The sequence below is a fragment of the Heliangelus exortis genome, chromosome 1 (assembly GCF_036169615.1).
Source record: "Heliangelus exortis chromosome 1, bHelExo1.hap1, whole genome shotgun sequence".
Taxonomy (NCBI): Eukaryota; Metazoa; Chordata; class Aves; order Apodiformes; family Trochilidae; genus Heliangelus; species Heliangelus exortis.
In genome coordinates, this window is record NC_092422.1 from 23486662 (window position 1) to 23508442 (window position 21781).

The following is a 21781-nucleotide window of genomic DNA, read 5'->3' on the forward strand; positions in this document are numbered from 1 at the left end:
AGCTCTTTCAAACTCTGTTCATAAATTGTATTGTTCATATATTGTTCATAAATTATATTACAGGTAGCTGTGATGTAATTTCGTGGTTCCCATCATTACCTATCAGGCATCCTCTTCTGAGGAACTAATTCTCAATCCCTTTATTTAATAAAATACAAAAAAACTACCTTATGTTATTAAAATCTGGCAACAAAGGCAGCGTTCTACAGAGCAGTTACATACCAGTGATCTGTGAGGAAAAAAAGCAACTTTACCCTTAAAAGTTTCTGAGGAGAGCTAAGCTTCAGAAAAACTGTACTTTAGCTGCTATAAAAGAGAGTTTTTAATTAAATGCAGCATTTTGCTACAAAGAGAACGGACTTTACTTATGTCAAAATGCTCCTTTAGAAGCCACATAAAACTGTAAAAGACAATATATGAAAAAGCTTTCTTATAGAAAAGAAGAATACCATCCCATGAAGCAGATTTCCAGATGTTTGGAAACATTAGAATTTCCTGTCAGTATATTTAGGTAACATTAAAATGAGGTTAACTTTCCATTCTGCCATCTCTCTTCAAAGATCAAAGAGCCCTCACTGCATAAATTGCCTTATCGGTAATTCGTTGAAGTAAACTATGGAAACAACTTTATAAGAAGCAGTAGTCTCCTTTTGTTGGTTACAGTATGACCAAGTAAACTTGCCTTAAAAAGAGACATATTTTTACCTCCTTTTATGCTAAATACAAAAATTTAAAACACTCTATTTGAATATATAATAAAGGAATAGAAGTTAAGAGAGAACTGAAAACTCCCTCTCTGTGTTCAACTAAATCAGAGCAATTAGTATTATGTCTAATAAAATAAACATCCATAAATATAAATGTAATCAACATGCTACGTTTATATTGCTAATTTAAAGATTTTATTTAGGGATGGTTTTGTGGGTTTGGAGACTTAACAGTATCTTTGAAATTTAGGCTACATCTCTAGAACATGTTGTGACCTACAGAACCCAACATGTGATGTATTGTTTTAACTGAAAATAGGAAAAAAAAAAAAAAAAAAAAAAAAAAAAAAAAGTTTAAATATTGCTTATGTTAAATACTTCTAGAGGCTGTAGCTGCAAAATAACATGAGATTCTTCTGTTCTTGGGAAATAATTATTAAGGATTTGGGGGGGGTTGTATGGTATTTTTCTGTCTGCTAAATTATGTTTAAGGAAAAGTAATGCTACTGGAAGAGAGATTAGCGAATTTTTGGCAATACTGTCCAAGTTTACTGTGCATCTCATATAACCTTTCAGACATATAAAATACAGTCCTTTTGGTGGAAGTTGGGATTTTGTAGAGGACTGCTGGTTGGTTTTATATTTTCTTTTAAAGATGAGCTCTTTTCAGTTGTCCTGATGCTGCTGTAGAAAGCCAGTTTTTAAAATGGACATTTAAAAAAATTATCAAGATTATAAGAGATGTAATAAGAGATGGATTTTTTAAAAATCACTTATCTAGCCTTATATATTCTCTTGAAATATCTTTAGTACAGAACCTTCAAGCACAAACTTCAGCTGGACTTCAGTGTGAGCAGAGTTACTTATTTCCTTTAGCTTATTTGCAAACTGTAACTTTAAGAAATACTAAGCTGCTTATTTCAAGGCTTTTTTCCAATTCCCAGTCTAGAAAAATATCCCCTAGAAGGAGTTTGATATGGATAAGAACTGATGTCATCTGCCAGTTCCAGTTCTGTGCAGTTCAGTGTCAGAATGTTGCTTTCTTGAAATTATATCTAGTTTCTTTTTTTTTTCCTATTTTAATGGATTTGAAACATTTTCTAATTGGACTTAAAGTGACATTAATACAATTCCATACAATGTCTTTGAAATACAGACTCTTTATGTCCTAAAAAGAGTTTTAAACTCGATATCTGGAAACTAATTTTATTTCACAGTAATTTTGCTGGGCCTTTGAAAAAATAATTTTGAGGTTTGATTTTTTTCGAATGTGTTGAAGCATAAGTATTCATTTATTCATCTCTCCTTTTTATATCATTGTTAACAATATTAGACGTAGTTTTATGTCATATAATTTTTTATTCAGTTTGTTGTCTGGTTTTAAAGAGACAAGTTTTTTTCTTTTTACTCTTCTTTGGAGAGGTTGTCTTATTTTAAAACCTTTTTGAAGTTGTCTTGAAATACAAAAATAGAACATCTGTGACAGATCTGTTTTGAACATATTTCACATTTCAGGATCCAAGGAGATCTGGTGGTCTGTGGTATTCGCTTGTTAATTTTTTGATGAATGGGTAGAAAGGCCACGAAGTGCACTCAGTACAGCACGTCTTCCAAAGATAGATGATCTCAAATAAATTCTATTCCCAATCAGTTTTTGATTTGTTAGGTGTTAAACCATTTCTTTGTAAGGACAGTGTTTACAAGCCTTGTAATGAGACAGCCCTGTGAGACCTTACTCTTCTTGCTGTAATTTTGATAAATGGAACTCTAATTCATAAAGGATATAGTGATTGAAGGGCAACTCTGGGTCTCGTACACTTTCATTTAGATAAATGTACACCTCAGTACAGCAAAACTGAGGTGCACTCAACAAAGTGATAAATTTAAACAACAGCCAAACCAGAGCTTTTTTCCCCATCAAGACAAAGAAGCTCCATTTGCTATATTTCTTTTAGATAAATGTATGTTTAATATTATAAACCAGAATGGATTTCAGAAACATTTGTCTTCTTGCTGAGCTCCAAATTTGCCAAACTAATTTACTGCCCTCTATTCTACTATGTCTCTTACTCATGTGTATGGCAATATTTCAGTAATCTGGTAAATGGAACCCTCATCACAAAGGATTAAAAATACACTACATTTCACATCCTTCCGATGCATTTTAAGTATTAGTAATAATTTGGGGTTTGAACTTTTTTCCTTTTAACTTTAAAAATATATCTTCATGCATAAATAATTTTAAAGGACTGTCACTAATATCATCAGTTACTACAGAAATGGTTGACTATGATTATTCCAGATTAGTGCTTTTAAAGTTATTAATTTGAAGATTATCACATTTCATACAGCTCAGAAACTTTTGTAACCCTCACTAGAACGAGCAAAAAAGAAGAGAAGAGTATTTTCATGCTTCCTTCCTCCACCATGTTAGTTCATGCCAGGCCTGGTCTCCCTGTGTCAAACACTTCACCACAGGTGCTATTACTTGTGTCAAATGGTGCTGAACTCCCTTGTAGTAAACACAAGTGTAACAAGATCCTGATCTAGTGATTAAATACTCAGGACAATTATGATGTAATAAGACTGAAGGTCTATTACAGCATATTACTCCTCTGTGTTTTTCCAGACTTCTACAATCATTACTCCTTTTCATGAAAACAAAACAAAACAAAACCAACAAACAAAAAAAACCCACAAAACCCAATTCCAATGAAAAGGATCAACCAAACAAATAAAAAACTCAAACTAAATTAAAAAATAATAATAATTAAAAAATTGGTCACAAGACTGAAATATTTTCAAGCCATTAGTTACTTGATTCACTTTTAAATTAGATGTCTAATTACAATTAGTTGTGCTCAGTAACCTACGCAGGTGAGGTAGGAATCACAAGTTAATAACTAAACACAGCAGAACACAGTGTATTAGTATGTATTGACATCAATATTTTTTTAATTGCTGTCATTATCAGTATGGTCCTAGTGGAGAGAGCAACGAAGAGGAAGATTAGAGATGCTGCCCTTATCTTTGGGCTTGGTGAAAAAAAATTGGGTTTTACTTACTTAGTTGTCTTTACCTGCTGTGTAGTTAGGGAAATAGCAATTGGGATAATAGAAGTAGTTAGAAGCAATAGCAAAAGGTTAACATTAGGCAATGTAAAACATAAGATTTTCTCAGCCTGTGGAGGTGTCCAGTCTCAAGTGGTATGCTAACAGTGATCTTCAGTGATCTTAAGAGTAAAGACACTAGCAGAATATGCCTCAAGCATTTTCATTTATTTATATGGTCTGACTCCTCTGTTCAATAGCTAATTAAAAGGCTTATAAGAGGAGGAGATAAAATCATAACACTTTCTCCACTGTTTGTTTGTAATAAAAAATTGCCTGACACATCAGTTCCATGCCATGCACCTCCCTGCACTGATGTGCTTACCATACTCTTCTTTATTGTCTTGTATTAGTATGAGGCCGTGAGTCATACTGGGCTTTACCTCATGATTTTACATCTGCCATAATAGTATTCATCATGTGAAGTTGAGACATTGTGGAAGACAAAAAAAATCCCTACTTGCCTGATTTTGCTCAGATGTGACTCATTGTTCCGTATCTTTGTAAGCAAAAAATTCAAACTATCATACAGAGAGGTTAGATTTGGGGTTTATTTCTTTGAAATGCTCATATCTTGTTTAGTCCAAAGTGAAGATTCAGGGTTTCTGTTTAGGAAAAAAACCAAAAAGCTGTCCCTTCTAAGAGTCCTATGAGGCTGTAGTGCTGCAACCAAAATTAAGGACCTCTCCCCATCTAGGAGAGAAACACTATGTGAACGTCACAACAGTACGCGAAAGCTATTTATGATATGAAAAGTTACTATCATCTGACCACACTGTGATTAATTTCTTACATCATGTGAATAAACTCTGGCAAGCACTAGCAGAACCTTCCCAAACTATAAGATGGTGTATCTCCTGCCATAAGGAGCCATCAGTCTGAATAGAAGTCAGTTGTAGGCAAGAAGAAATGGTGACATGGCTGTGAAGTCCTTTGAGGTGATTGGGACTTGTCCATTCACCAACAGTGTTCTTGTGCTTCTTAAAAATATGCACACAGATGCATACCAGAGTTCCCTCACCATGCTTGTCCTTTTCTTGCCTTTTTGAACCTCTGCATAGCCTACCTTGTTGTTTTTCTGCACTCTATACTGAGATTACCCATCTCCTTCTGCACTGTCCTGTCCCTCCTATCTCTAAGATTAAAATCATGACAGATTTTGAATTCCCAAAAGCAGCTCCTTTAGTAAGAGTAGGTGGTCTGAGCTCTCAAAGGTCAGCCAGAGCAGCTCCATGAGGAACCCAAGAGAAACTCCTGCAGAATTTCTAGTAGGTAGAAAACAAACGGATTAACACTGAATATAAAGAAAATAACTATTATTAAAACAAGGAGAGTCTTTGTATTTTATTCGAGGTATATTCTGACAGAGTAAGGCTGCTTATTTCGTAAACCTTGATAAAGTTCTTGAAAACATGCCTTCTCTATTTTGTTGTTTTCTATGTAAAGTGTTATTCAGCTAAATTCACAACATTTGTAATTTTTTTTAGGCACTGAAGAGGATGTAGTAAAGTCCAAGAAAGCTTTCCGAAGTCAAGCTGTGGTAAATCAGAATGCAGAAACAGAGCTTATGCTTGAAGGAGATGATGATGCTGTTAGTCTGCTCCAAGAGAAGGAGATTGACAACCTTGCAGGTAATTATATTCTTCATTCCAACTAAGATATGATCCAAAAGCCTTTTTTAAACTTGCTAGCTCATAGCCTTTGTGGATAGTCCTTTAATATTCACAGCTAAGCATGCAATTACAGTACAGATTCTTTGTGTTCTAGTTTTAATATAGTCCTATTGGTATATTCTACTTACATCAGCTCAGGAAACTGATTACAAATCACGTGCCCATTGCACAGTCTTACAGCAGAAATGTGAGATATAGTGGTACCTCAAGAACTTTTATTACTGTTTCTAACTTCTTGTTGAAAATTCTGTAAAACCACTGTGAGAATGTCTGTTTCTCTGGTTAAAATGGAAATGTGGACTAATTCTGTAACTCAGGGGTTTGTGGGTCAGCGTGTGGTTGTGCAGGTTGATGACCCGATCCCAAGTGCCACTCAGCTTGTGGAGAGGCACCTGCACTCCTTCTGGCACCCACTTCTCTCACTGATAAAGTTAAGGGGTACCTGCAGTATTTCAGCCCATCTGTCACAGCGAGGGCAAAAGTTGCCTGTTGTGAACAGGATCTAAGAAGGAATGAAACTATAACCAAGCTATGAACTTAGTTAGCAGATGAGCTGGGTATGAATGCTCTGTGAAAATGTACTTGAGATCCTTTCTGGTCCTTTCTCCCTGGGAGAAGGTATGCAGTGAGGTCTCAATTTTATCCTTCTCACATCTTCTGTTACAGTTCTGTCTGCAATCCTACCTTTCCTGGGAATGTAGTTTGGAAAGAAAGACATGTAGAAATTCAAAAATGCACTCTCCTCTCAGGCAGCATAAAAATGTGAAAACTGTGAGGTGCAGCATGAAATTTTTATATTTAAAAATACCTTTATTAAATTAATCTACTAAGGGGAAGTTTTGTGCTGTCTCAGGGTTAGGGGTTTTTTCTGCACAACTGAATTTCTAAAATAGAGACCTTTGCTACTGCACTTTCTTCTGATGACAAAGTGGAAATTTGTAGTAAAGATAAGATCAGAAATTGATGGTAAAAACAGAAGGAAAGAAAACAAAAGAAAGCAAAAAATGCCTGTATGAGAGTTTGTCTCATGCTTTGAAATCAGAGCAGACCAGAGGGGAGAAATAAATGCTTTTATTTGGGAGCAGCCTTCAGTATATGATTATCACAGTTAATATGTCAGTCTGCTTCCTTCCTCAATCTGCAGCTAACCATTGCTGGGACACTCTTGTCTCAAGTCAATAAAGTGGGACCATTAGAGGGATAATTTGATTGATGTCCATTTCTCCTTTAGAAGGAAAACTCAGTACTGCTTTGACAAAGTTCTTATGTCTGAGAACAGTGGTTCCGACTGAATCTGCATCCCATAGCAATAGTTCTAATGCTGCAGCATGCAATTACATTGAAATGTTGATAAGAGCTGCAAAGTGCACGTGAAAAATTCTTACCTGTTTCATAAAATCTTACAATCTGCTATGAAGTTCTTGTGCATGCCTCAATACTGCCATTTAGTTTAAAAACACTGGTGGGAAACAACCCCTATAGTTACATCCCTCTGCAAAAAGCTGGTATTTTGATGTGTCCTTAAGTATTTCTGCAAAACCCTGTATTAGTGATCACTGCATCCCTGACATCCCCTGCTCCATCAGGATATGGAACGGTGATTCTAGTCCTTCCCTTTTACAGCTTGTAGAAACTGGGAGATATTGTCAGTCTTGGAAATACAGAAATTCTAGAAATTGAAGCAAAAAAATTTTGCAACAATGACAAGGAATTTTGTCCTAACAGGGTCAGAAGTTAGATTTTCTGCCCCCTGTCAACACTAACGAGGCAGGCAGGGCAGTTCCAAGCGTGGTGCTCTGTGTGTACCAAAAGCTGTGAACTTCTCCAAACGAACCCACATTTTATTGCTTCCTTTTTACTATCGGATTAACCACAGCCTTTAGCTACTCAACTCTTTCTCAATTTTGGAGCTGAAATGATTCTGAGTGATTAGTCACACACCATATTGCCTGTGTCTTCTATAAATTTTATCAGTCAGTGAAGAAAAAAACCAAAACCTGGAGCCCTCCACACCATCTTCTTCACTGCATGATTTTGCATATAACACCACTGTTTTCTATGGTTTTCAGTATATGCTCTGTGGCTCTGAAAGTTTAGTCCAGTAAATGAAATAAAGAAAAAGAGTAGGCAAGAAAAGTGGGTTTTAAGCCTAAAAAGGTTAGAGCAACCTCTGCCATCTCTGAAAAGCAGATCACAGTAAAGCTGTACATTCTTGTCTAATTTTAAAGAGTTATGTAGATTCTGTGTAAGTGGTCTGGACATCTCAGGGCTGCATCATGTTATGGTATATCACAGCATCATTTATATCTTGTTACTGTTCAGAGTGGAATGACACATAGGAAATTCTGTATTCAGTTATACCCCCAATTTAACTTTAAAGTTTAAATCAATTTAAACCTGATTTACAATGATTTGGATTGTCTCAGTAAGGGACAGGAATTACACAGAATCATTATAAACCAGATTTAAATTGATTTAAGATTGTCCACATTTAAGTAAAACAATTTAACATTGTTTATACCATGAAACTAAGGCTGGTCTTTTTAAAAGACAAGTCCTCAGGTTTGTTAAAGCTCCTAACTAAGAGAATATAAATACTACAATATCTTGATTTGTGAAGTTAAAACTAAAAAGGGGGAAAGTTTGAAACAGATTGAGACTGTTGGTACAAAGTTATCTGTACATACCTTTGGTTCCAGAGACTCTTTATAGTTTTTCATCAACCATGTGGCACAAATCAATGTAAAGTTCACTTTGATAAATTACATATGGGATGGAGAAATTTTTTTTTATAATTATGGTCTGAATATTTTTATTATATAATCTTAGTATTCCATATGTTGCAATGGCAGTTGGTCAGATTTCATTATATTTAGTAGCATTTTAATAAAATATAAAAATCAGATTCCATGTTATTATGGTCTTAGAATTATGATTTCTAAGGTTTTGTTAAAGTAGTATTTTAACTGCCTTACAGTATGAAATATCAAAAGATGTTTTTCTTCATTAAGCATTTACATATTAAAACATTTTACATTTTCTGTTTCAGTTTTAGCTCCTTTTCTTCCCAGACTGTTCACTTCAAGAGGCAAGTCACATCTCTGTTAGAACTAATGACTGAGATAGTCTCATTAATTTTAACAGTTTTCTAATATATTGTGAATCTATGGGTGATACAAACAAATCTACTCTAGTGAGTTGATATTACTAACTTTTCATTTCCTGATTTTTCTAATGCTGCAGTAGGGCTCTTAAATACTCACCTTTCTCTTAAGAGCCTGAGAATGCAAATTTGCTAACAGATTGACTTCTGCTTAGTAGGTGATTTTTTTCAAAATTAAAAATATGTGGATGTATTCTAATACTGTAAGCTGGCATTCTCAAAAGGAAACGTTTTAATAGATAATTAATATTCCCTCACCAAACTTTTTTCTTTTAAAGCCTTGATCTGGCATTAAATGTTTGAATAAATAATTCAAACAAAAAAAGAATAAATATTGAACCAATAAGGTTTTATGAATTTTTCCTTTTAGAAATGAGATTCTCTTGGTCGTGAAGTTGCTGTTGATTTGTTGGGAATGGTTTGTGCACATCTGAGAGCAGAATTTATCCTTAATGGCATTTTTGAAAGATACATGTTTTGTAGCTGGAGCATGTTTCACCTATTTTGTCATTTGGCTGGTGGCAGCAGCAGATAGGCCCCCACCAAGCAAAGCATCCCTGATGAGGTCTTTGGCTACTCTCTAAAGAGTAATTTCTGGAAAGAAAAAAAGAAATAAAGATAGGAGGATATGAAGCTTTGGGTTATTTTAGGAAGAGAAAAGGTTTTGGCAAGCATCTGTCTCGTTCCTTGCATGGGCTCAATCAACTCAGAATCTGCCTCCTTCTTGAGCCACGGTGAATTGCAGCCTCGCAACAGTCTTGCAAGAATAAATCTGTATTATTTGGTCCATTATGCAAGGAGATTGAACAAATCATGCAGATAAACCCAAGGAAAGCTGCTAACTGCCCTTAACACATTGTAGCCTTAGCATACCTTGACCTTCGCTAGGGATTTTCCCTTCTTGGACATCTGTCTTTAGGAGGAAGGAACCCCCCCTCCCCAAATGCAAACGTGCCCGAAAGGTCTGAGTGGGACACAGCATCCCAGCACTGCCCTAACATTTAGCAACTCTCAAGTTCAGTCTAGGAATATTTTTAGAAAGCATCATTACTACTGCTAAATAAGATCTGCTTTTCCATCGAAGCCAGCCTGGGTACTTAGTCTGCATTGGCTTGAGGACTAAATGTGATAAGCCCTCTCTCCAGACTTCTCAGTGGTGTGCTGAGTGTATTGACTTACTGCCCTGTGCTAAGGAACACACTGGGTCATGAGGATTTGACAGCTTGTATTATTATTAATGAGATATAAGACCTTTCACTTCCAGGTCATCTGTTTGAAGTCCAGACAAGACTGCTGGTAACCAAACATTATCAACATCTGTTTTGTGGCCTATGCAAAATAAGCCTTTTGTCTCATTTTCAGACAAGCTAACAGAAATCATCAAGATTTTGAGCAATTTCCAATTGGAAAAATATTTTCTGCTGCCATTAGAGGACATTGGAATAGTGCCAAAAGTTGTAATACATGGAGTTATAGTTAAAATTGTATCGCAGAAAAAAAAAAAAAAAAAAAAAAAAAAGTAAATAATTTAGCCCTTGGGGAAATTTTTCTATTCCAAGTTCTAACAAAGGACTCATTTACATTTCTGAAATTATTATTTTGAAGACTTGCATCGGTCCAGATGCAGTAATAAAAACACTGACACACCAAGGAACTGCATCTAAAGCCACAGAAAGCTCAGAAATTAAGTATTTGGGATGGAAAACTTAAATAGCATTGACTTCTCTGAATGTATTATACATTTACATATTTAGATTTACATATAATGCATTTAATATTTCTGCATTTGCACATTTAGTTACAGTAACATTTTTTATTGCAAAAATATGACACTGAATTTTCTTTACAAAAGTTGACCAGTGCAGATAATCTCTGGTAAGCAAAGCTTTATTCAACTTTTCCTCACCTATTCTTAAGGAGTAACGAAGGGGCATATTTTCTTGGTTTTTCTTATGTTGCCATCTCAAAATTATTTTAAAGTGTGTAGGGTAATCTTTTTTTTTTAATTAGTTATAGACAAACAAATGATGTTCTAATGATGTTCTAGATGTTCTAATAAAAGAAAAGACTTGAGCCTCTATTGAGAAGGCAGTTTTTCAAATTACTAAATTTTGCAAACAAAAAACACTCCATAATTTGTTAGGGGCACAGCAGATAAAGTTTGGTTGAATTATCTGCTGTCAGAATAAAGGGTTGAAAGAAAGCACATTAAATTGGCTCCAGCAAATGCCCACAGCTTGCCTAGGAAGCTTTGGAGGAGGAATCATCTTCATCCCTCTCTCCTATGGGACAAAGCATGGCAGTGGTTCCAAGAGTGGTCTCACCTTCCCCCTCCAAACCTTTTTCTCTTTTTTCTTTGTTTTATGGGTTTTTTTCTTTAAAAAGTATGTATGTATACGTGCACACCCAAATACTTTAGTTAAATAGCAAATATCAATGTTTCATCAGAAAACAGCAAAAAAAAGTCTCATTGTGTCTCCTATTTTTTCAAGCCTCTCAGTGGAAAATATTCACTAAATGAGCATGCACTGCTGAGTATATTTCTCCCCTCAAGCTCCAGTTTTCTGCAAATTAGCAGGAAAATGTAGGAATTTCATTAGGGTGTGGTTGCTTGTTTGGGGAAGGGAGAGGAATGTGTAAGAAGAGTTATTCTTTTTCTCTTTTTATGGCAGATATGTAACCACCCAGACCTTGTACTTCCAAACACGGAAATTTACTTCAGCCAGATTTCCATAGTTTCTGCTTATTATATATTCAGATTTTGATCCTCAAGTCTAAGTATAAAAAAGAAAAACATACTTGTATGAGTTTTATATAGAGTATCAATTCAGGCATAAACTGAAAGCAGTTATATTTTTGATACGTAGTTGGCTTTCACATTGAAAACAAAACCAAAAAAAGCCCTACGGTTTCTATAAAATACTATTTTTAGACATCTCAGTGCTTATTCTAATAATTTTTTCCACATTACTATCCAAAATAGCTTAATATTTTATAAGGTGGTTGTCAGTCACAAATGATAGTGCTCCTAGACACAGCTTTTAAAGTGCTCTCAACACACCCCATTCTAAATCTGAATTTTCTTTGACTTTTAAAATGGCAGCTGCATTTCCTGAGTTCCAAGCTTTAGCATTAAATCAGATCAAGCTTCATTGTTTTGTATTTACAGGAGGTTCTGAGAGTTCTTCCTGTGCTCTTACCGTCCATTTTACCAGTCTAGTTACTTTTCTTTTGTACCCCTAACTTGGAAAACACTTTTCTATTTGAAACTTCTCATGATGCAGAATGATGCATCTCATGATGCTTCTCATGATCCCACCACTGCTCACTTGCCAAATGCAAAGGTCTGGTGCTTCTCCTTGTCCCAAGTTTCCACCCCTTGGAGGGAAAGATCAAGCTGATGAGCTATTTGACACAGAGAGACTCCAGAAATAAAGGCCTAGATGTAGGAAGCCAAACTCCACAGTTCTGCACCTTATTTCATCTTCACTATGTTTATTTCCATAAGAAAATCCCCATTTTTCACAAGACCCCATAGAAGCAGACCTATCTAGATACTGATAGGAATGTATCCAGAACTTTCACAGACCTATGGACAGTTTGGGGTTGGTTTTTTTTCTTCTTTTTTTGTCATTATTGTGGCACTGGTGATACAGAAGCAAGCTAAGAAATCAATCAAGTAGATAATTTTTTGATTCTTTGTAATTATTGGCCAAAAATCATATAAGATGCAGCCTCATCCAGTGGATTTGGACAGTCCTTATTGTCAGCCTCTTATGCAAGTGCTTTTAGCTTGGCTTTCTACAGAAAAAAGGTTAATGTGAGCATCCTCTCTCAGCCTGTCTTTGTAACTTCTGAACCTGGAACCCATTTTGAACAAACTGTAACAAAGAAGTAAGGATTTCAAAAGCAATAAAATTCAGGTTGTTAAGAAAAAAAAAACCTACAGGACAGAGCCTGCTGCATTAGTTCTCCTTTCATTAGGTGCCAGAGAATCTTTGTTGGGAGAGTCAACTATGGTAAAGCAAAATATGCAATCAACCAGTAGACACAGTTACACTAGAAAACATTCCTTATTCATTCTGGTGGTCTTGTTTAGGGATATTCTATTTCAGAAAATGTTTTGGTTTAACTATGTCATCTCAGATGATTCTTCCAAAAAACCTAGCAAGTTACATGATAATTCAACAATTTGTTTATTTCATCTGACATGAATATAGGAGTAGCTAACCAAATAAATTAATTTTAAGTGCTTATACTTCCTTTAACATTTCCCTTCACTACATTCTCAAGAAGTTTAAGGCTTACCGTTTATCCTCAAGAGTTTTTCCAGAATAAAGGCCAGAAGAAATGAAAGCTGAAGGCTCTCATCTTTCATTTCAATTCTTATCAATTGAGCTTTATTGGCATGACAAGGTACACAACCTGGATGGTGTAAGATACCTGTCAAGTTTGGTTCATTTGTACTTGAAACTGGAATTTGATCCCTCATGTTCCTGACTCATGACAATGAGCTCCTGTTCCAGTGCCACACTGCTACAGCAGGGTCCTATCTCTGCTTTCTCCTTTCTTCTTCCAACAATAAATACAATTTTCTTAGGCATGGTTTTTCTGCTGCTTTTCAATTAAATAGGCAGCTATAGCATCTCTCTCAGAGAGAAAACCTAGCAATTATCTGGGCATGTTCAGCATCACTTAATGTTTTCTAGGTTGAAAAGAAGTACCTTAAATTTTACCTGCAAATGAGGAAGGTAGAGTGGGTCATAGTGCATTAGTGTCCTATACTCACATCTGGATGCACTGCTCAATAATCAACTTCTTAGTTTCTCCACCAGCTTAAATTACTCAGTCTTTCCAAGATATAGCTTCAGGCAGAGCACACTCTATGGAAAGTGGCAAATGTATGCATTTCAGTAGTGAGGTCCCTATCCCAAATGTTTAGGTTTCTGTCCAGCTGTAAATCATTAAGGGGAGTCTTGATTATTATTAATACCTGATTATCTGGCAGGTTGGCACTCTAACACATCCTGGAACAACACTAAACTCATGTAAGCCACTCAGAGCTTGAGAACAGTTCAGAAGTTCTCATTTATACCACAGAGCAAATCAGAGTCTACCTGCAAAAGGGGACAAAAGTTGATTTTCTGAGATGCTTTAGGCTGATACACAGCTAATTGTTCCATGGTACCTCCAGTGAGAAGATACCCAAGAAGTCTGACTTTGGTACAGTATAGAGCTTGTCTGCATGTTCTGTACCCATTCTATTAAGTGGTTGCTTTCTATCACACTTTGAACAATATAAAGAGATACTTATTCCTAGGAATATTGTAAAACACATTATTCCTCAGAAAAAAGTACTCTTTTTTTTTTTCTTTCCATGTGACCAGTGAGGTATGGAATTAAAATAATAAATATACCTGTGGAGGTGTACATTGCTTAATTCAAAGATACAGAAAGTATGTAGGTGTCTGAGAGAAAATTTGCTTCTTTTCTTAAGCAACAGTAACTGGTTTCACAATCTCATCAAAAAATATATATTTATTTCTTGCTATTTTATCCACAGCTGTAATATATATATAGGATTATTTTTTATTTACATTTTCTTTTTAATTGAACACATTTGTTTGCTGTTATGGCACCACTTAAGAGAATTGAGTTGCTGTAGTTGTTTAGTTATTATTGTTGAAATAGACCATTGAAGTTGATCTTTGATGTTTAGTGGTAGTGTTACATACTTTATAGAGTAAAGGCGGGGAAAAGTAGGCAAAATTTTTTATATCAGGACCTATCTACAATGGCAATGACATTTAAACAAACAATAAAAATCTATCCCTCCCTCACAATATGAAACATATGATTCTTCAAGAGTAAAAAAGCAACAAAGTAAGCTGGAATATCTCTGAAAACAGGAAAGGAATTGGAGTACTTATTCAATAGGGGAAAAAACAAGGTTATAGTTGTGTTTAGACTTAGATGTTTCTTGCAATCAAAAAGTTGTGCAAATTACTCTCTTTATTGAAACTATTGAAAGTGATATACAAAGGGAGCTGTGTATATACACTCTTATAAAAGCCTTGGATTGAGTGAAGGAGTTACTCCCTGTATCTGCTATAGTGGAGAACAAATTGAGGGCAACCATACTCATGTAAGTTCAACGTATTTATTGCAGAAGTCTTTTTAAAGGGTAGTTTGCCTCAGATTTATGACAATAGGAACAAAAAAAAAAGACTGAAATCTGTGAATCTTTTTTTAGCAATCTTGCGTTGTTTACTTGTTATTTACATGGCAGTGCTTGTATAATACCAATGATATTAATTAGCTGAAGTATTTTTCTGACTATAGAGCTGTAGAGCTTTTCCCAAAAGCTTCTGGTGCCTATACTTGGTTCTGTTTGTATGCTATGTAATTTATTTTACAAGAAACTGAGGTGTGTGAGTGTGTGTTATGCTTAAATTGTTTCAAGAATGAGGATTTGTAGTCACTTTAAATGCAAGTCAGCATCAGATACTCTTGGTTTTTGAGTTAAAATGCTGAGATAATATTAGTTGTATTATTTCAGGTACCTTTTAAGTGATTTTTAAGAATCATTCTTAGTATTTAAAATTCTTAAGTATCATATCAAATTACAAAATATAGTTTATGCAAACTATTTTACACAGTAAATCTATTAGTTTCAGCTAATTTGTTTTGTATTGCCCATGTTCAGAAGCATATGAAAAAAATTGGTACTTTTTTTTTTTCTTTTAAAACTGTGTCAGCCATAAAATAAATGGGATCATAATCAGATTATATTTTTTTAGAATAGTTACCAGTAGATTTTTAAATTAAATTGGTTCAGCTAACTGGATGTTTTGAAAGTATTTATCCAAGCTAGTATTTTTGCAACAAAATATTTTAAATTGTAGGCTGCAGCAGGTAAACTGCTTGTTTTCATAATTAAGCATTTAAAAGCATGTTTCTTGTCCCACTCAGAAGAAATTATATCCAAACATCTTAGCACATACACCTCTGTTGTAATTTTCAGGCTCATAAATGTAACACATCTTTAGCTCTTACAGTTCAAAATGGCAGTTTATGAAATCAAAAGGTTTGATATAACAAATTTAACATGCCACCCTTCTGGAGTTTTCCTTAAGAGGTGTAATTTTACTGGTACTGCTTCAGCAGTTAGAAAACTCTTCCACCTGGTAGAACTTTTCGTTTGCATTGACTTTCTTTACTTGAATTTCAGAAGTATTAGAGCTAAAATCCAAGTACAAGAGGTAAATGCAAGAACTGAACTCTGTCCAACAAAAATTAACAGAGGGAAGGAGAGAGATTATATTCTGAATTTATTCAGTAGTATCTTCTAATCCCACAGTTATTTACTTTTGGAAAGGAAATATTATTTTTTTTAAATGTATATGCGCGGTAGCGTTTATTTTAGAAATGTAAATCACATGTGCCGACCACAGGGATCAGGCAAAAGCGGAAAATTCCCCATTTGAACAGATTACAAGACATGTGGATCTGAAGTTAGTCCTGGTCTGGTTTTACGGCCAGAACGACTTCCCTGAGGTCGCTGCCTCTTTGCTATGGGCCGCCCCGGCAGCCTCAGAGAGGCAACGAAACGAACCTTGAAGAAAAAAAAAAAATTTAAAAAATTATTAAAAACAATGAGATGCTCTTGCTTCGAGTCCCAGCAGCTGACAGCCACCTCTAGACGCGTGTCCTCTCTACAAGCCCCGAGCTGTTCGGTGAAGCGGAGCAGCCACAGGTTGTTTTTTCCCCGGAGCTGGAAGGGAAGCTCCCGCGGTGTGGCCGGCGGCCCTTGCCCGGCAGCCGCCGTCCCCGTGTGCCGGGAGCAGCGCAGCCCCGAGCCGCTGCGCTTCCCGGTGCCTGCAGCCGCGCTGGGGATGTTGAATATTTACATCCCCGGCAAAAACGCAACTCGTCGCCGCCACCGCAGAGGGGCTGGGGCGAGGCTGGCAGCCGCAGCTCGTTATCTTCCCCGCATGCGAATGAGCCCGTCCCGCGGCTCTTGGCTCAGGTGTGCCCGGCTTTTGTTTCATTACATTATCAATTTGGGTTGGGGAAGGAGACCCAAAGCTTGCCGATAGCTCGGTGCCATATGGAAAATCTGCTGTATTTTGATTATGCTCTATGTAAACATTTTAATATCGGATTCTTAAAACCCAGAAACTATCCCAAAGGGGATTAAAACATAATCCTCTCTCTCTGTAGCTGCAGTGGATTAATTTCATATTCTCTCAGTGGCTGGCTTGCTCCCTGAAGGCTACAACAAAAAGACTCAGTGCTCCTTAAACATGCTATGGAATTGGAAGTTGTAATTGGAGATTTCCAAAGGACAAGTGTAAAAATGACACACTGGTAATACACTTTTTTTTTTCTTCGTGATTTGGGGAAAAATGACACACTGGTAATACACTTTTTCTTTTCTTCGTGATTTGGGGAAAAAAGTCTGCAAAGATTTGTTTTAACTCAGTTAGAATACCCCCTCTCACGAACTCTCATAATTTGATACTATTTATTGTGCTTTCCATTCTTATTTCACCAAGAAGATAGAAGACAAACAAGCAAACAAACAAACGAAAAGCAACCAGAAAACGTTTTTTCTTCCTTGTCGCATTTGAATACCTCTGGCATGTTTATATTGCAACAAACCTAGGGTGTCATTTGATCAGAACACAGGACCAAAGTACCGGTCTGGGAGCTCGGAGCCTTTTCTCGGGGAGAGGAAACCAGCGATCTCTCATTTCCCCTCTATTCAGTAATGGGCTAAGAAGTGAACGTCCCCTTCCAAGCAACATCTTTTCCCTGCCTCTACAGCTCTGCCCCCTCCTCCAGAATGAGTGCATTTCGCTAGCACAGCCGATAGCCGGGGTGCACCTATTGTCTGGGTGTCACATGATAGGTTTTGGCCTTTTGACCATTAAATAGCGGTTACTTTATTTTTATTTTAGCCACACAACACCAGGGAAAAGCGGTAATTGGATTAAATTGATGGTCTTCCTTCTGGGATTCCTCACAGCCCACAAAACGCCTCCTTAAAATGACAGAATACCGGGTCGTTTCTAGGACGCATCTTCCGAAAGGGCTTTTCTTTCCGCACAAAGGCCCGGAGCCCATCACCGTGCGGCCGGGCCAAGCGGCGGCTCCCAGCCGCGCTGCCCGGGAGGGCGAAGGGGAGGAGGGCTGGGACGCTCTGCTTGAGAGGCCAAGTGCTTCTGCAGGGCAGGGAGCCGCTGCCTGCCCAGACCCCCCTTCTGTAAACACAAAGAAAGGGGGCCTGGGGAATAGAAACCCAAATCCACTTGTAATCGTACAAGAGAGTCGGGCGTAATTACTCGAGCAACCTAGATGAAGATTGATGAGGCTTTGAAGCGGCGTTTCGGATCGATCACCCTGCCCTTTGGAGCCTGCAGCCGGGCTTCCCCGGCTCGGTTCTTTTCTCACCGAGAAGGGAGGGAGAGAAGATGGAGGCGAGACGGGGAGATCAGCAAAGCAAGCCCCGGCGCATGTGATTCCGATCAGCTGACTGGGGTCAAGAGGCTACCCTGGTTTATTAGGAGATGGAAAACAATAAAATGAAAGAAAATAGAGTTTGTATCAATACTATCCAGCCTGCCACGCTGGGCTGCTGAAAGCTGTCACTGAAACTGCGGTTTAGCTTCCTCTTATACACACAGTAATCCGTGCCTTCCTCCTTTATTTATTTTGCAGAGTAAATGACAAAACATTGTGCAATATGGTCTCAAATTGGGTATTACAGTAAAGTAAAACATTAACAACATGACAGTTAGATGCGCCGATACAGGACTAATTTGGACTGAGTGAGTAATTTGAAGTGTTGCTTGCAAGACCTGGTAGTGAAGTGTGCGTGCGGTACTGGAGGAGGAGGAGGAGGAGGAGGAGGAGAGGTTGCATCCACCCCTGTTAGCCTTAGTGCGACCTGCAGCCTAGGGCTTGCCTCGGCCGCGCCAGGCCCTGCTGCCTCCTGCGCTGCCTTCCTCCCCAGGGAGGTGAGAGCCTGGGGACGGCAGCTGAAAGCGAGCGCAGGCACTTTTCTGCCCTCCCAGCAAGGTCTTCCCCATCGCATGGAAAATAACTGCACCAAGCAACCAAAGCCTTGTGAGCATTCACTGAGATGATAGGTTTGCCAGGTTCTAAAAAGGTCCGTCAGTTCGGCTGCTGCACCCAGTTTCTCAGGCTTTTATTTGCTGGTATGTCAGGCGTGTGTTTGTGCACGCGTGTGGCTGCCTGTGTTTATATACGTGTATACAAATTACCCCACGAGCTTTAGTGGATAAACCTAGAAGAGTATTTCGTAGTTAAGCTTTTCTTTTACTTAGAGCAAAGGACCTTCCTAAACACCGACACTGTCAGCTTTAGCAGTAGGTTGCATTCGTACTGAAGATGATGAAAAAGGGATCCCCTGTTATATTTCACATTAAAGCTCAAGTGTTTTCTTGCTGAATTAAAACTTAACAATTTGTGAAGAGAAAGCTGCCTTTTACAATAGGTTTTCCCCATTCCATCTTTTCAGTGCCCGTGCAAGAGTCTTGTTAAAGAATATATTTGAGGGAAATGTTTTTACAGCAATTTAAAAAGGATTAAGTGACAGCAAGTTGAAATAAAAACGATCTTGCCGTAAATATATTTAACGAGGCTGGCCCTTTGCGTGCGTGTGGTATTGAAGTAGGTAAATAAATAAATAAATAAATAAATAAACAAAATCTTTTCCTTATACTTTCGGAGTTGAGATCTGGACCCAGAATTAAGAATAATGTCCCCAGGCTTCGTGGGGTAGGTGTGGTGGGCAGGGGCTACCGGCTGCTCTGTCGCCCGCCAGCCCGGCCCGGCCGCCGCGGGGACCCCACGCTGCCAGGTCCGAGATGTAACGAGTGGCCGCTATCGCACATAAACAGCGATAGTGTTAACGAGGAGCAAAAGGGCATGAAAAGAGGGGTGACCTGCTTCTAAGAGGCAGCTATTTTTTTACTCTAACCCTTCTGAATTTCGCTGCTGGCTGATTTATCTCGCAACCCCGGAGCTCCCAAACTGGCTTCTGTCCTGACTGCGGAGTTCAAAGCGCTGACCGCGGGCAGGAGGGGGATAAACATAGCGGTTTACAAACAGAGTTTATTAGGGGGCTCGCCGGGCGCTGGCTTGGCGGAGGGAAGGGGAAGGGCTACCGGGGATGGGCCGGCCGGGCGCCTCCAACCTGACGCCGCTGCCCTTGCCTTGCAGGCCCCGTGGTTCTCAGCACGCCGGCACAGCTCATCGCCCCCGTGGTGGTGGCCAAGGGGACGCTCTCCATCACCACCACAGAAATCTACTTCGAGGTTGACGAAGATGACCCGGCCTTCAAGAAGATCGAACCTAAGGTGAGTGCGGCGAACGGGCGGCCCGGTCCCGGTCCCGATCCTGTCCCAGGTGCGCCGGAGCCGCCCCCTCCCTCCAAACTCCGCTCCCGTCTGCCGCCTCTCGCTGCGTTTCATCAAGGAAAAAAAAAAAAAAAAAAAAAAAAAAAAAGGAATGTATTAATGATGTTAAATCCTCTATTACGGCAGCGTGTGCGTTTCCCAACAGCCTTTCGCTCGGTGCCTTTGTATGAACGTGGTCAGATTTAGTACTTTAAGCCAATTGCTCTGAAATCCCTGGAGGGAGCAGCAGTCTCAGCCCTCAGCCTTCCTGAGACATAGTGGAGGATATCCTTCTGAGGATATCGGAGAATCCCGTTATTTCAATAACCTTAGTTTCCATGTAAAAAAATACGGCGCATTTGAGTAAACACTGCTGAATTGCAAGCTAATGCTTTTTTTTTTTTTTTTTTTTTTCCCCGAGGAAGGAAAGAAAAAAAAAAAAAAAAGGGGGGGGGGGGGGGGTGGAATATAGGCATGTACCCAAGACTCGATTCCTGGGAAAGCTCTGTTTTTTTCTGAAGTCATTTACTACTCCCGATTCCCCAGCACCGCCCCCCCTCCTCCCCTCCGCGGAAACCTCCAGCCCAGCCGCAGCAGAGCAGGGGTGCGTGACTTGAGCAGAAACCTTTGCGTGGCTTCCTCCCCGCGGGAACGGAGCGGGGGCTGCCGCTGGGAGGGGGAGGGGGCAGACGGAAAGGACGTGTCTTACGGGGAGCTTCTCTCGCCTGCATCTCTTTTTATTCTTATCGCTGTTGTTTTATTTCTTTGTTATTGCTCTGGAAAATGTTAGAAAACAGACAACAGGGAAGGTACTTTTACAAAGACCTTGGTTGGGTTTGTTTTTTGTTGCTTTTGTTTGGGCTTTGGGGTTTTTTTTCCTGTAGAAATGTCATAAATATTTTCCAAGAAAAAGCTAGCGACCTCGTCTGAATAGTTTTGCAACGTGGTGATTTCTTTTTCTCTCAACGACGGAACTTTCTTCACAACTCTGAGGAAAAAAGAAAACCAGATTCTGTCACAATCGCTGGGTGTAACAGTTTCATTAAAGTACACCCGGTGGAAATAGTTGCTAGTGGGTGTTACACAGGCGATCGGCCTCTTTCAGCACTTGCTGACAACATGTTAGGGTACTAAACAAAATCCGCGTAGTTACTATTTCGCGTTTTGCTTTTAAAGCCGCTTTAAAGAAACGCATACTGGACCACGCGTTGCAGTACGGATAAGGCAGTTCTGGATCTCTTGCAGTTTTTTAGGCACGCACATGTTATTCCCTCTGAATACCCTGGGAGCGCAGGGGCTTGATTTCTGGAAGTGTAACTGGCAATCTTACCACATTCACAACGGGTTTGTCGGTCAGAAAGTAATATTGTTGTTCAGTTTATTGACGCCGACTTCAACCTTTCACCTATAAATTTTATTTTCCTCTTTATTTCTATTTGTGCCAACATGCTTCCTCAGTATGGTGACTGCTTCAGGGATGTGTTGTGTTCCCTCAGCTTTGTTCAAAACTGAGCAGCAAACACATCAGCACTGTAGAGTAAAGCTTTCAAAAATAGATTTCGGACAGCTGAAAAAAGTGTTGCTGCATTAATAACTACATCGGTGTCTGACAGCTGCCGATGGTCACCCGGAACTAAATCCTAATGTGTTTGTACCACCAATATTTCCCTGTTCTACAAAACTATTCAAAATGCAAAATCAG

At 38.5% G+C, this 21781-nt stretch overlaps 1 protein-coding gene across 8 annotated transcripts in view; it reads left to right on the forward strand.

Moving 5' to 3' along the window:
- NBEA (neurobeachin) overlaps window positions 1-21781 on the forward strand; it is a 460838-nt gene that overhangs the window by 289082 nt on the left and 149975 nt on the right. For all 8 annotated transcript variants that reach the window (XM_071737478.1, XM_071737489.1, XM_071737508.1 and 5 more), the window contains 2 exons: window positions 5305-5448; window positions 19904-20040. In XM_071737478.1, the coding sequence (XP_071593579.1) occupies window positions 5305-5448; window positions 19904-20040 (281 nt within the window). The remainder of the gene's footprint in view (window positions 1-5304; window positions 5449-19903; window positions 20041-21781) is intronic.